The 14,236-nt window shown below is 59.8% G+C and overlaps 1 protein-coding gene across 1 annotated transcript in view; it reads right to left on the reverse strand.

Annotated features, from left to right (window-relative positions):
* COL26A1 (collagen type XXVI alpha 1 chain) overlaps positions 1–14,236 on the reverse strand; it is a 173,450-nt gene that overhangs the window by 11,857 nt on the left and 147,357 nt on the right. The window contains 4 exon segments of the mRNA XM_036827463.1: positions 1,276–1,428; positions 2,114–2,212; positions 4,366–4,522; positions 10,092–10,153. Coding sequence (XP_036683358.1) covers positions 1,276–1,428; positions 2,114–2,212; positions 4,366–4,522; positions 10,092–10,153 — 471 coding nt within the window.

Here is a 14,236-nt window from a genome sequence, read left to right on the forward strand (position 1 = left end):
GCTCACTCCTGTGGGGCCTCCTCCAGGAAGCCCTCCCTGCCCACCCCTCTGAGCTGCAGGGCCCTGGGCTGCCTCCATCAGGGCCCCAGAGCCGGGTGGAGTCTGTCTAATGGCCTGGGTCTCTCCAGGGGGAGCCCCGTGTGACTTCACCCTGCCCTATTCTCAGAGCCAGGACCAGACAGCCAGGCTTGGAAACGTCTGGACGGGGGTGGCTGCCTCTGCCTCTCCGCAGTGCCAGATGCAGGGCGTCGCGCCCAGGCCAGGGCAGGCTGCAGCTCTTCTGGCCCCGGGATGCCGGCTGCTGAGCCCTTAGACGCCCGAGGCACTTTACACGCATCATCCATTCTCCCCACTAGGGGGCACCACTGAGCCCACCGTGAGGGTGAGGAGGTCGGGTCGTCAGGGAGTTAACACTTTCTCCTGCCCCTGTACCCACTGAGGGCAGCCCAGGCCCCTCAGTCCCCTTGGGAATGAGCCCCTCCCTCACGGCTGGGGGCTGTGTTTTCACCCCCAGAGCAACTCCATCAGGATGTATTACCACCCCTCCTCTACGCAGGGGGAAACTGAGGCTCAGAGAGGGACACTGTGATTCAGGCGCAGGTCTTAACCCTCAAGGGAGGGCTATGCTGCCGCGGGGCGGAGGGGGCTTGGGTTTCTCCGACAGCTGACAAAGCGGTCCCTGGGATGTCACCCATTCAGAATTTCAAGTCAGTCCTGCTTCTTAAAACCCTTTCCACTCCCCAGGGCCCTTAACCAAAATGATGCCCGCGTGGGCTGCCGGCCCCACCCCCACCCCCGTCCGCGGGGCCTCCCTGGAACCGCCCTCCCCGCGCGCTGGGGCGGCTGTGTGTGTGCTCAGAGGCGCCCTCTCGCGCTAGACTGTAGCCTCTGCAGGCAGGAGGCTGTTTTGCTCAGGGCTGTACGTGGCGGGCGGGTAAAAACAGAGTCCCACACGTCGTAGGCGATCCATCAACACATGTCCAGTGGCCTACAGTGAGGGGATTTGTGGAGAGGACATGGGGTAACGGATGACCCGAGGCCAGGCCAGAGAGCGGAGTGACCCGTGGGGGTCAGACCCCGGGGCAGGAGCTGAGCGCGGGTTGCCGCCCCGCCCCGCATCAGTGCCCCCAGGCGACCCCGCCCCCCACTTGGCAGAGCCGAGGCTCCCCTCGCTGACAGTCCGCTCGCTTCATGGGGTCCTCTGGGGAGGGCTGGTCCCCCTGAAGACAGGCTCAGGCCCGCTCTCCCGCCCCACCCCGCAGGCATGACACTCACTGTCCTTGTCTGTCGGCGGCTGCAGGGAGTAGAGGACGCCTTGGGGGCCGTTTGGAGGGAGGCCTGGGCTGCCTGCTGGGCCGGGGGGGCCGGGGGGGCCGGGGCGCCCCATCTCTCCAGGAAGCCCACGGGGCCCTGGCGGCCCCAAGAGGCCTGCAGTGGGGAGGAGAGGAGTCACAGGAGGGCCGGGCCTCGTGGCTGACGTAACAGAGACGAGAAGCAGACCCTGAAGGGGACGGGGCTGGCGAGGGCCGGTGGTGGCCTCCAGGCCCAGGGACACCCTGGAGGGCTCTTCCGGGAGCTAATAACATGACTCCCCTTCCCAGCCCAGTGCACAGGGGACCCGGGGCAGCTGGGTGGGAGGTGAGGGAGGCAGGGACCACAGACCCACTGGGGGCTCCGGCCAGATGCCCTCTGCCCGCTCCAGGGACCTCAGCTCTGGGGAAGGGGCGCCGAGGGTGGCAGCCAGCCTGGGCCAGCCCTGTACCTGCCCTGACAGGGCCCAGGAGGAGCTGGGTGGTCTCTGGAGGTGTTGTTTACATGGCTGAGCACAACCCCCAGCCCCCAGGAGCCCCCCCGGACACCTGTGCCCACAACTCCAGAAGCCTTCTCTTCCCACAGCCCAGGGCGAGACGGAGCCCTAAGGTGCTTGGGGTGAGGCTGCCGTAGGGGTGGCAGTGGGAAGAAGTGAGCCTGGAGCCCCCCAAGATGGCAGTCATTAGCCCCAGCAAGAAAGGGGGTGTCTGGGATGCCTCGCCTGCTCAGACAGGGGAGAAACCCCAGCCCCCTTCCCCCCGTGGACAGAGTCGGGTCGGGGCGTGTGGGGGGGTGTCCTTACCAGGAGGACCCGCTGGGCCCTTCTCTCCTGCCTGGCCCCGGTCACCTTTGGAGCCTGGGGGACCTGCAGGCCCTGGTGGTCCCGTCTGTCCCGGGGGCCCTGGGGATAGAATGAAATGAGGCCTGAGAACACTGTGGGCTGAGCTGCCCCCTGTGGCTCCAGGCTTGACCACCTGGGCTGTCCGGTCAGACATGCCTCCAGGAATCCGGCCCACCTGGGGCCCCTCACAATGGGCAAAGGGACCATCATTAGCTCACATCAGTCATTACAGCTTGCAAACCATTTTTGTTCCTATTAACTTCTATGATCTCAAGAGCTACTTGTGTCCCCACTTGACAGATGGGGAAACTGAGGCTCAGAAAGGTGCGGCCCTTTGCTCAAGGTAGCAGAGCCAGGCTGTAAATGAGTCAGAATCCTCTCTCCACGTCCTGCTGTCTCCTTGCTCAGGCTCAGGAACTGGGCTTCTGGCAAAGAGCTTCCAATGAGGTCTCCTTAGAGACCCCAGGAAGCCCCGAAGGACATGCCTGTCCAGCTTCAGGGTCTCCAGGCCCCAAGGGTGGGCAAGAGTAGATGGAGAGGCCAGAGTCCCCCTGTGTGGCCTGGGGACAGCCCCTTCTCTCCCTCTGGAAGCCCTGGGCCTGGGGAGGGTGCTCAAAAATGCCTGCTGAACTGATGGAGGCCCTGGAGCTGCCCGTTTCCAGAGAGATTCCCAGCTGCTCGCCAGGATTCCAGGACTCACCCAGGTGTCAGCATTTATAGGGTTTTTACTCCACCTGGTGGCCATTCTTGGGAACTGCACGTCCCGGTAAGAAGAAAGGTGCCCCAGGAGACCCGGAGCCTCTCCCAGCTTCCTCCCTCCCCTCCAGGGGGTGTTGGGGCCTGGGTCCTCCAGGGGATGAGAAGCTCCCCCTTCCCCCCAGCCCCCGCCCCCTCCTCAGTCCCTGAAGAAGGATCTGAAGATGAGCATGGGGCAGCCCTCTGGAAATGAGACTTTGGGGAGAGTGGCTAGAGAGGTGTGGGGGGCTGGGGGGGGGCCCAAAGTGAGACGCCCCCTCCTCTCATAGCAGGCCTAAGCTCACCCCTACACCCTCCCAGCCTCCAGAGACTGCAGAATATCTGATGCTTCCCTGGCCCCGGGACTGCCCACTGGAGGCAACTCTCCCACTGCTGGGGGTCTACAGGCAGGGGAGGGGATGGAGCGTGTGCTCAGAGCTGAGTCTGGGCAGGAGTGCTAAGAAGCTGGGGGCTCAACCTGGGGACAGGGGGAGGGAAGGCGTCACCTGCAAAGGGCTCCTCTCCATCTACTCCTGCCCACCCTTGGATATAAAAATATTTAATAACTGGCACAGCACGGATACTGACCAGTCAGACGAGATCTCAGCCTTAAACCCTTGAGTTCAGCCACACAGACAGTGCCAGCTCACCGCCCAGGGTAAAGCCCCAGCGCTTCTCCTGGCACGTGGCAGCATTCAACAATGCTGACTACTAGTATTACAGTTATTATTACTGTTCTGCAGTCCCAGGGAGCAGAGCCTAAACCAATGGATAGAAGCTGCAGAGAGAAAACGTTTACCTCTGACTTCAAAGTATGGTGGGAAGGGTGAAAACAACAGGTGAGTGGATGTCTTCCAACTTGGGTCAGAGAGTTCAGAGAGGAGCCCCCAGAAGGGGGGCAGTCAGTAAGCTGCCCTGGTGGTATGCAGGCAGGGCCTGCTGTAAAATTGAGCCAATCAAGGATGGAGCTGGGCTGGGGGCCTAAGTGCAGATGCTAAGGGGCAGCGGGGCATTCAGTGAGGACAGTAGCTGGACTGTGAGGCAATAAGGAATGGTGAGGACTGTGGCAAACTGCAGAGCTTGAACGGGATCTGCAGGGGCAGCTGTGACTTAGCTGCAGCCAATTGTTTCTCTTTTTTTTTATTTTTATTTTTTATATTTTTTTTTGGCCACACCACACGGCATGTGGGATCTTGGTTCCCTGACCAGGGATCAAACCCTTGCCCCCTGCATTGGAAGTGTGGACTCTTAACCACTGGACCACCAGGGAAGTCCCAGCCAATTGTTTCTATTAAGAGACAGCCAACCCCAATGGCCAGATCTTCCATTTTTCTAAGAGAAGCGAGAAATCCTGGTTTTTATGTGAAATCCCCCCAGGTTTTAAACATTAGCTCAGTTTTTCAAAATACCACGTGGGCACGTATGACCTCCTTGTGCAGGCCCTGGGAGGCCATGCCTCCCCTGTAGGCCTCACTCACCGGCCGGGCCCGTGGGCCTTCTCCTTTGGGGCCCGGGGTGGGCGAGAGGGAGGGCGTCAGGGAGGAAATCCTCGTTCCAGGGCGGTGGGGTGCTCTGGGGGGTCGGCAGGTCATTGTCCGGGCCCGAGGGCCGCTCTGCTGCTTCCAGAAGGAGAACCTGGGCCGGAGAAGGGCAGAGGGTCAGGCCCAGGCCAGGCCGGGGACACATGTGAATGGGAACGTGTGCCCCGGGAGACCAGCAGCTGCCCGCTGCTCTTGGGATCACCAGTCCCCTCGCTGGAATGTTCTCCCACCCCTGCCCCGCTCCCCTTCCCATTTCAGGAAGCCCTCCTGACCCTCGGGCTCAGGCAGGTCCCCTTTGGACACGTTCAGAGTCACCGTACTTTTCTCCTAGAGCGGCTGTCTCTGGGATTAGACAGTGGCTGTTGGAATAACGACCACGGCCACCTCCACTTCCCCGGCTCCTCCCAAGGGAGGGACTGGGCCCGCCTCTCCCCCACACGCCTGGCTCAGGGCGCAGACAACGCAGACAACGCAGTCAGGGAATGTTTGTGGATGAACCCGGGCGCAGACAAGGCAGTCAGGGAATGTTTGTGGATGAACGGATGGATGGAAGGAGGGAGGGAGGAAGGAAGGAAGGGAGGGAGGGAGGGGCAGAGGGAAAGAAAGGGAAGGGGAAAGGAAAGGAAAGAAAAAAAGAAGAAAGAAAAGAAAAGAAGGAGAAAGAATAAATAAATGGGCCCAGCTTGATGCATGATATTTAGCAGGAGCTCCAGAGAAACAAAGGTGGCCATGGTCACTCAGGGCCAGCCTGGAAAGCAGCCTGTCCCCTCCCCTGGAGGAAAGCAGGGGTCAAAAACCGAAAGGACCCAGGGCATCGGTGGGAGACTCTCCCTAATTCACGTGAACTGGGAGCCAGGAGGCCTCAGAGGCCCTGCTGTCCCCACAGAGGCTAGCAGGGGGCGCTGCGCGCACGGGATCCGCACAGGGCGGGCAGGCAGGCAGATGCTAGCACACAGTAGACGCCCCCAGCAGAGGGGGGCCCTGGGGTTCCCGGGCCACATCGGATGGAGCCCGGCTTCCTGTCCCGATCTGCCAGACGGGAAGGAAGAAGTCCAGTGTCTCACCTCCCCTCCAGCTCTTAGAAACCCGAATCCCGCGTCCTGCTAGAGTCTCGGACTCAGTGTGTGAGATGAAAGTGTTCTGAGGACGGGGCTGAGGGTGGCCCTGGCTGGGACCCCCCACCCCAGGCCTCCCCCACCCCCATCAGAATCACTGGCGTCTAATTCTGCAGGTGCTGCTGCCTGAAGGCATCCAAACTCCAGCCCCCTGGCCTATACCCCACCCTACGCCCACCCCAACACGGGAGTCCGTACTTCCCGGAGGGCCTAATGGGCCCCCAGGCCTCTTCCAGTGCCCCTCCGCCTGCCTGTGGCCCTCACTCGGCCCGTTGTGTCCCCCCTCCCCAGGCCTGTGGCCTCAGGCTCTGTGACAGCCCTCTGCCTCCCCCACCTCCGCCTGCCCCCTCCCTCTCCTGCAGCCCCCGGTCCCCACAATCAACAGCAGTGGGTGAGGACCTCCTGCAAAGCAAACCCCCCTAAAAACTGCCAGTATCTACTCACATGTCGTACACAGGCGCCCGCCTTGGCCTCACCTGCGTCTCTTCCACCCCGCTCTGCTCCAGCTGCTCTGAACTCTCCCAGTGCCCCTCAAGCCCAAGACCGCCCCACCTCCAAGGCCGAGCTCCTGCAGGGCCCTCCACCAGCCCTGCCCCCAACCCCGATCCCCCCCCACCGGCAGATTCTGAGATCCAGTGAGCTGTTCCCTCCTCCCTGTGTCTGGCTGACCCTCTGGGCAGAAGGGGGCCCTCCCCTCCTGTGTGTCCCCTCAGCTCCTGTACAGTCACTTTGTGCCCACGGCCAGGGCGGCGGTGGGAGCAATGCCACCAGCCCCGCCCTCAGGAGTCGGGACCACCTGGGGAGGGGGCGCCCTCCTTGCTCTCGGTCCCCAGAGCCCAGCACAGGTTAAGTGCCATGTGATGGGGGAAGCTCAGACCCTGCTACCAGCCGGGCTGGTTTGAATCCCTGCTCTCCTACTAGGTGACCACTGTGTGACCTTGTGCAAGCATCGTGACCTCTATGGGCCTCAGTTTTCCCATCAGCAAAATGGGGGTGATAACACTGACCCTGCAGGTCCACGGGAGATCGGGAGCATTCAATACATGGGCACCCTGGTTAGTCCTGCTGATGCTGGGATGGTGGGGGGGTCACGGGAACAAACGGCTGCCTTCCCAGCGCCCAGGCCTAGCTGGGCTGAGGTTTTGTGGCTGTGCCGAAAGGGTTCCTCTGCACGCCCCCTCCCACCAGTTCTGCAGTGTCCCGGGGCCTGGGTGACAGAGTCTCTGAGGACTCTTGGGAACAAAGTGGCGCCCCTGCATCAGATCTCAGGTCCCCATCTGTGTTGGGTGGGTGGGTTCCTGACCCTTGAGGCTCCGGTGACCCCCAGGGCCCCTGTCTCTCAGCCCCTCTCCTTTCTGGTCCTCACAAGGGCTCATGAGGCAGGAAGGGCCGCTGCAGCCCCATCACAGGTGAGGTGGAAATAGAGGCTCAGAGACTGCAAGTGACTTGCCCAAGGTCACCCAGCAAGTAGGTGGTGGGGCCAGGGCCACATGTGGCGCCTCACCCACCTCCCCACAGCCGGGCCACAACCTTGGCCTCAGTGGAGCTTCACGGAGGCACAGAGAAGGGGAGCAGCTGGCTCAGATCACACAGCAGCTCAGGGGTGGAACCCCCCTCCTGAGCCCCGGAACCCCCTCTAGGAAGGGAGGGTTACAATTCCTGCCCCAACTACTGACTGTCCACTGGGAAGCTGACCGGCCACGGCCAAGTAGAGGAGCTGGGCGGCAGGGCAAGGAGACTTGTCTGTCGGTGCCCTGATGTGGGACCCAGAGCCGTGGGTGTAAGGATGGAGGTGAGGAGAATTGTCAGTACCTGGTGCCCCAGGGCTTGGGGGCAGGAGGGTGGGCGAAGGCAGGAGTAGCTCCCTTGTTTCTGGCCTGGCTCCGGGGATGGTGGGATTGCCACCAGTCAAACAGGGGCACAGGAGAGGGCAGGTTTGGGGGTGAAGGTGATCAGTCCGGGGGGTGAGTTGAGATGCAGTGTCTTGGGGGAACCTCCAGGTGGATATATTTAACAGGGAGTAGCCAGGAGCAGTAGGGGGTTTGGAGCAGCTTGGAAAGATCAAGGAGGGGGCACCTGGCCTGGGCTCCTGGGGTCAGGCCCAGCTCTCCTTTTGTGGCAGAGCTCCCAGGACTCCCAAGGGGACCCGCCACCTGCAGCCTTGCCCCTGCACCAGACACCCGGCTCACTTCTTCCTGGGGCACTTCCCACGCAGACACCAAGGCCCACAGAGCCCACAGACCCGGGCAGAGCAGCCCTGGCCACGGTCAAGTTAGAATCAGCCCCCACCAGAGTCCAAGTCCTCCTGGCCTGGCCATGGCCAACCTCCCAGAGAAACTGACCCCGTTCCTGCCGGGCATGAGCACACCAGGGCGGGCAGCAGTGGGCATGGGGACTTAGCCCAAGAAAACCAGACCTCGGCCAGCCTCGGAGGGCAGTGGCTCTGATGACGTCATGGCGGCCTGGCTGATTGGCCAGGACGCCGCCCTCCTGCACCGGAGAGCAGCCGGAGTTCCAAGGCTCCTGTGACCCTCACTCAGGGAAATGCCCTCGGGCTGCCTCCCACTCAGTCTGGTCCTTGGAGTCAGAGTGTAAATTGAGGGGCAGGAGAGGAAGGAAGGCAGGAAACTTTTTCTGCTGGCCTTCCACCCCACCATCGCCCAGCAGCCATTCCAGCCTGTCCCAGGGAAAGAGGGTGGCAGGAATCTAGATGAGCTCCTAGGTCTGGGTCCTTTGGCAACTCGGGCACCGTGCAGAGTGTAAATGGAACAGTTCCTTGTGGTCGCCTGGTCTCCAACCTCCTCCTCTTCCCTGGCTCCAGAACCCCCTACTGTGTGCCTGTGGGTGTGCCCCAGAGGAGGAATCATGACTGGCCAATTACTCATTTTCCCAGCTCCCTTGCAACTAGGAGGTGGGCATATAGCCCAGTGCTGACCAATGACACATAATGAGTCTGTTGGGGTGCTTTACTTCCCCCCCTACTTCCTGCCTTTGAACAAGGTATAAAGATGTGAGGCCTTGAGCTGCAGCAGCTACTTTGTAACCATGAGGCACTGACCATGAGACCAAAAGCCAATTCACTAAGGAGGTGGAGAGGAAGACTGTGAAGAGTCTGGGTTCTTGAGCCACCAAATTAATCCTGAGACCACTAACTTCTGGACTTCCTATTGAACTAACAATAAATGGTAAGGAATAAGCTGCCAGTGGCTGGGTTTCTGTTACTTGCCGCTGAACACATCCCTTCTGATATGCCAAAACAGGTTTCTTGTCTGAAGAAGCAGCAGTTGCAGTTTCCAGGCCTCAGAGTTACTGCTCTCTTATGTCAGCTGCCTGGGTTCTGACTCCCCATCTGGGGTCTGCCTGCCCGGTTCTGCCTTCACCCACCTGACCCCAGCCCCTGACCCCAGCTCCATGTTCTCTCTGACCCCTGCGGGCTCACCTGACCTCAGCACAGCCCCTGAGGCTGCGGGGCTGTCCTGGCTGCTAGCCTGGCTTGTGTCCCCCTCCCTCTGCAGGCTACTGCCTCTCAGGGCCCTCTGACCGGGCTGACGAAGCTCCCAGGGGCCCAGTTTCTCCAGGGAACACTTGGGCATAAAGCAGGCAGGTGGGCAGCTGGAAGGTGATCCAGGTAAGACGCAGGAGTTGAGACAGGAGTCTCCCGCCCCCTACCTGGGGATCCAGAAGAAACGCAGTGGCAGCCACGTCTCTGCACACCCGTCTCGAGCTCCCTCTCCTGCTCCCCACCCAGGAGCTGCCTGAGCTCACGCCTGTCCGCCAGCCTCAAAACGACCCAGTGAGGGGCCGGGAAATGTCTCCTTCAATTTCCATTTTACAGGGCAGCAAACTGAGGCCCGGAGCTAGGAAGGGACCTGCCAAGGCGGAGCAATTACTGGGACAGCCCGACCCCCTCCTCTGTAGTCCCCTGAGGTCTACAGAGGGGTCATGACCCTCACCCTCAGGGCCAGAGAGTAAGCCCCACCCCCAGCCCGCTGCCGTGGCCTTGGCCATGGTCGTGGTGCAGCCTCTCTAGGCAGAGGGAGGTGTCAGGGTGGGAGGACCAGGGGAGGAATTGCTCATGGCTGGAGGGCATGGGCGAGGGCTAAGTGGGCGGGGGACAGCTGGCACGGTGCCAGTCCTCCCCCAGAGCTGTGACTTTTAACACCCCAGGGTACTGGGCCTGGGCCAGGGCAGGCTGTCAGCCAACGCTCTGCCAAACCATGCAGAGGTTTCAGGTGCCTGGAAAATGTCCATCAGGCCAGCCAGTCTGGGGACCCCCACCTTTTCTAAAGTCTCGGGTACCAGAAGTTCATCCCAGCATCTTCCCCAGCATCCCTCACCCCTGGGACCCTCAGGTTTCTTGCTCACCCCACTCCCTTCCCCAACCCCAGGAGACTGGCCCGGCCCAGAGAAGGTTACCCAGGACCACTGAAGCTCCAAACAGCACCCATCCCCCAGGACCAGGCTGCTCAGCCCTGCTGGGCTCCCTGGGGCTGATGCAAGCCCCTCCCCAACCAGCTCCCCAGGCCCAGTATCCCCAGACCATCTGACCTTGGCCTCCAGCGTGGTCAGCCGGTCACTCATGTCACTGAGCCGGGTACAGTTCATGCATTCTGAAAGAGAAGAGGTGAGAGTGGAGTAGATCCTGGGGAGAGAGCAGCCCAGCCACAAGGATAGCCTCTGGTCAGGCAGGCAGGGAAATCTCTGAGCTGTTGCCAGCAAAACTCCTACCCATCCTTCAGAGCCTAATCCTTAGCGTCCCCTCCTCCATGCAGTCTGCCTGACCTCTGACCCTCCTTTCTGGGTATCCACAGCACAGAGTACTGTCTGTTTACTCAGTGAATTGTCTGAGCCAGCACCTGGGATACCTCGTCAGTCTGTGGGTGCCGTATGGGCGGGGTCTTTGTCTATTTTGTTTGTTCATGAATTTCAGTGCCTGGTACAAAATAGAGGCTCAAAAAATATCTGATAGTTGATGAATGGATAGTAAATGAGACACGCTCCCTGACTTTGAGAACTACAGTCTGGGGAAGGATACAGGCAAATAGACACAGGCTGGTAAGGGCTATAAGAACAGAACATGCAAAAGAGCATCATGGGGGATGTCAAAGCCCATCTGGGGTGGGCAGTGGTCCAGGAGGGCTTCCTGGAGGCAGTGGCACCTAAGGTGAGGCCTGAGGGATGCACAATGACTGGTCAGGTTCAGCAGAAGGAGGAATAAGGGCTGAGGCCCCTAGGAGAACAGAACAGGGGAGCGTCTGCCAGCAGCCTGGCCTATCCCAGCACACCTGCGGGTCACCAAGGCTGGAGCAGTGGGCTGGGCCCTGACACAGGAGGCCTGGGGGGAAGAGCTTGGCAGTATCCTGAGGCCAATGGGCTGCTGTTGGAGGGGGTGAAAGCCAAGGTCAGATTTGCATTTTTAAAAGCTCACTCTGGCAGCGGAAGTGTCCCATGGGTGGGAGTGGGAGGGCCTGGGAGCCGGAAGGCCAATTAGGAGACCAGTAACTGTTAACCTCCCAGGCATACATCTCCCTGGGCTGTAATCATCTATTTATGTCTGTCTCCCCCAGAGACCCAGAGCTCTTTAATGAGGAAATAGATGGTTCAAAGCTGTTCTAAAGAGCTTTTATTGCTCTAGAAGTCAAGAGATGCTTAGATTCCTCCCTCAGTGCAAAGCCTGACCCTACAGGAACCCCATTCTGGTTAAACAGACACACGAGAGGTATTAGGGTAACTCGGCAGGTCCCACTTGGTGTTCAGAGGCCCCTTGGCCACAGCGAGGCCCCCATGCTCACCAGCGGGGTCCCCGGCCCCCCATCGTCAGCCTTGTCTGTCCCCCATCTCTGTCGCTGAATGCAAACCACCTTGTAAATGTCCCTATTTTAAAATAATGATTGCTTTGTGAGAGATGTGAGGAGACCACCAGGATCTTAGGACCGTGGGAGTAGGTGATTCAGGCTGTGTCCTCCCCAGGGGCGCCCAGCCTTGAGGCCAGGGGTGCTGACAGTCCCCACTTTTACAAGGCACCAGCCCTACCTGGGTTTATGTGGGCTGGCAGGGGTCCCCTCATCCTCATCTCCCTCCGCATCTACCCTGGGTTGGGCCCAGTCAGTGGTTTATAAGCCTTTTTTAGGAACAGAACTCTTTTCTCCCCCAATAAAACCTTGCCAGTAACCCCGATACATAAAAGAGATTAAAGACTGAGGCGTAAACACTGAAACTTTAAAACAACCAGAAGAATGTATACAGTTGTCTGACTCGGGGACGGGGCAAAACTTCACAAAGGATCAGCGAGAAAGGAGGCGGTTTTCTGGTTAAACATGGGGGATTGAACACACATGTTTCCCTCTAGTTCCTCCCAGGAAAGGGATGGTAAAGGAAGAAAAAGGTACAAACCACAAAGCGGGGAGATGGGCAGAGGAGACTTCTCAGTGAAAGGCAGCCAGGGGCCGTGTCCCAGGCTCGCAGACACAGGAGGGCTTGGAGATCAGGGAAAGGCGAGGGTCCTCTCTGGGCTCAGCGACCCAGCCAAGGGGAAAGGCCCACAGGCACTGATACCTGGGGAGGCCCCCTTCCCCCCGCACCCCGTGTACAATGGCCTCCAGTCAACAAGGCCAAAACACACGGAAAGCGCCCCACAGGGCTTTTAGTGCCCCCCTCCTAAATACAGATGGTCCAGGATTCCTGTGCCTCTGAAAGAGGCCCTTCATGGGAAAGACAGACATCAAAACAAACAGGGTCCCATTTGTCATTCCACCCACCCTACCCTCCACCCATCCACCCACCCACCCACCCTACCTCCACCCTCCATCTTACTTTCCACCCACCCACCTTCCCATTCATCCATCCCCCACCCCTCCCTTCACCCCCCGACGCTACCCATCCCCAACCATCCCTTCCTCCACCTGGAGGCACCGTGGCTGCCCGTGAGCCCCTTGGTGACCCCGTGCTGATCCTGATGGGTGGGTGGCAGGGCAGCATGAATGGGGTGCCTGCCCTCGCAGCAAAGGCCCAAGAGCATCTCATGGGGGAACAGGCGCTGACTCTGGAGGAGGGCTGGCCTGGAGAACTTTCCTGTTTGAGCCTCAGCTGTCCCCTCCACACACAGGAGGGCACCACCCCACCCTGGGGCCCAGCAGGAAGTGGGGGGGAGGCAGGATGGCCATGGGTGAGGTGTCAATCAGAGCCCCAGCCCCGCCTAGTGAACATTCCTGAGGCATTTAGGGGCCGTGAACACATTTCCAGGGTGTGAGGCAACAAATAGGACTCGCTGCAGGGGGGAAGGCCAGCAGAGGAAGGGGTGAGCCTTGGGCTCTCCCAGAAACCTATTTCTGGAAAGTGTGCTGGGCCCAGACCTAGTTTGCTCTGGCACCGGGCACCCTGCTTGGCCTGTGGGGAGCGGCTTGGCTGTCAGCAGGCACAGGGGTTCCAGCTCCCCAGCCGCGGAGAGGCACAGCCAGCGGGCAGGGGCGAGGTTGCCAGCTCAGTCTTCCTGTGCCACCTGCCCGGGCAGGCGCTCTGAAACCGGGCAGGTTTCATGGTTCCCCTGGCATTCTGTCATCGACAGCAATTAAATTATGCATTTGACTTTCTCTAACTATTCCTCGGAGCGGTGGAAATATGGAGATGGGCCTGGTGGGGACAATCCTGGCTGTGTGACTGGCCGAGGCCCTGCCGCCTGGCTCTGGGCCGGTTCCCCCTCCCGGAGATGCAGACTTTAACTCTCTGGGATTCTAAGGATTCCCACGTTCCCAGCACACACAGGCCCATGAGGGTTTCCTAGTTTCCTAGCACACTGGTGTGTGTGTATGTGTGTGTGTAAGAGAGAGAGAAACTGACTGCTTGGCGTGGTCAGTAGAGAGAGCACTATAGAGGCCACTAACTCACTGTGTGGCTTGCGAGGCCCTCTTTCTCTCTGCACCTCAGTTTCCCCATCTGTAAAAGGGGTTTACATTGCTCAGCTCCAGGGACCTCAGGCTCCTGGACTCTTTGCTCCTGCCCTCGCCGGCCGGCTGCCCTCTCTGCCTCTCTCTTTCTGTTCCTCTTCCCAGGGCACCCCACCTTGGTGCCTCCAGCTTCTGCCTACCTCACCCATCCCTTTCCTGCTTGGGCCACGAGACCCTGACAGGCGCAGCCAGGGCACTTGGATGGTTCTGTCCCCAGAGGCCCAGCTCCCTCTGAGAGGTCTCTGAGATGGTCTGCAGGTACGGGGCATTCGCAGGGTGGATGTCACCTGCGGCCAACTCAACGGGGCCCAGCTGGAAGAGACCCCTAAAACCCCCCGGGAGAACTTTGACCCTAGTCAAGACTCCTAGGGGAAGAAACTTCCAAGGAGGTCAATAGGGTAAGATACTGCGGGGAAAGGGGTGGGGCAGGCCAGCTAGACTGGCCATGGGTGCCCACAGGGCACCACAGGAACAAGGAGGTCCTGAGTGATCTGTTTCCCTAATGTGACAAGAGCTATGGAGGTAAGCTCCCCCCCCACCAAAAGCCTGACTCTAGGGAATGAAAATTGGGGGTAAAGAGGGGTACAGGGGACTCTCCTTTCTCACGGTAAGCCTTGAAGAGCTACTGGCCTTTTTAAAACAATGTATATATTTAATATACATAATATAATTTAAATTTTTAACTGGGTGAAAACATGAAACGTGCTTATGATGCTGTGTGGAAAATATATAATATTGTATCTATTCATG

Source organism: Balaenoptera musculus, chromosome 15 (assembly GCF_009873245.2).
Source record: "Balaenoptera musculus isolate JJ_BM4_2016_0621 chromosome 15, mBalMus1.pri.v3, whole genome shotgun sequence".
In the NCBI taxonomy this organism is placed as follows: domain Eukaryota; kingdom Metazoa; phylum Chordata; class Mammalia; order Artiodactyla; family Balaenopteridae; genus Balaenoptera; species Balaenoptera musculus.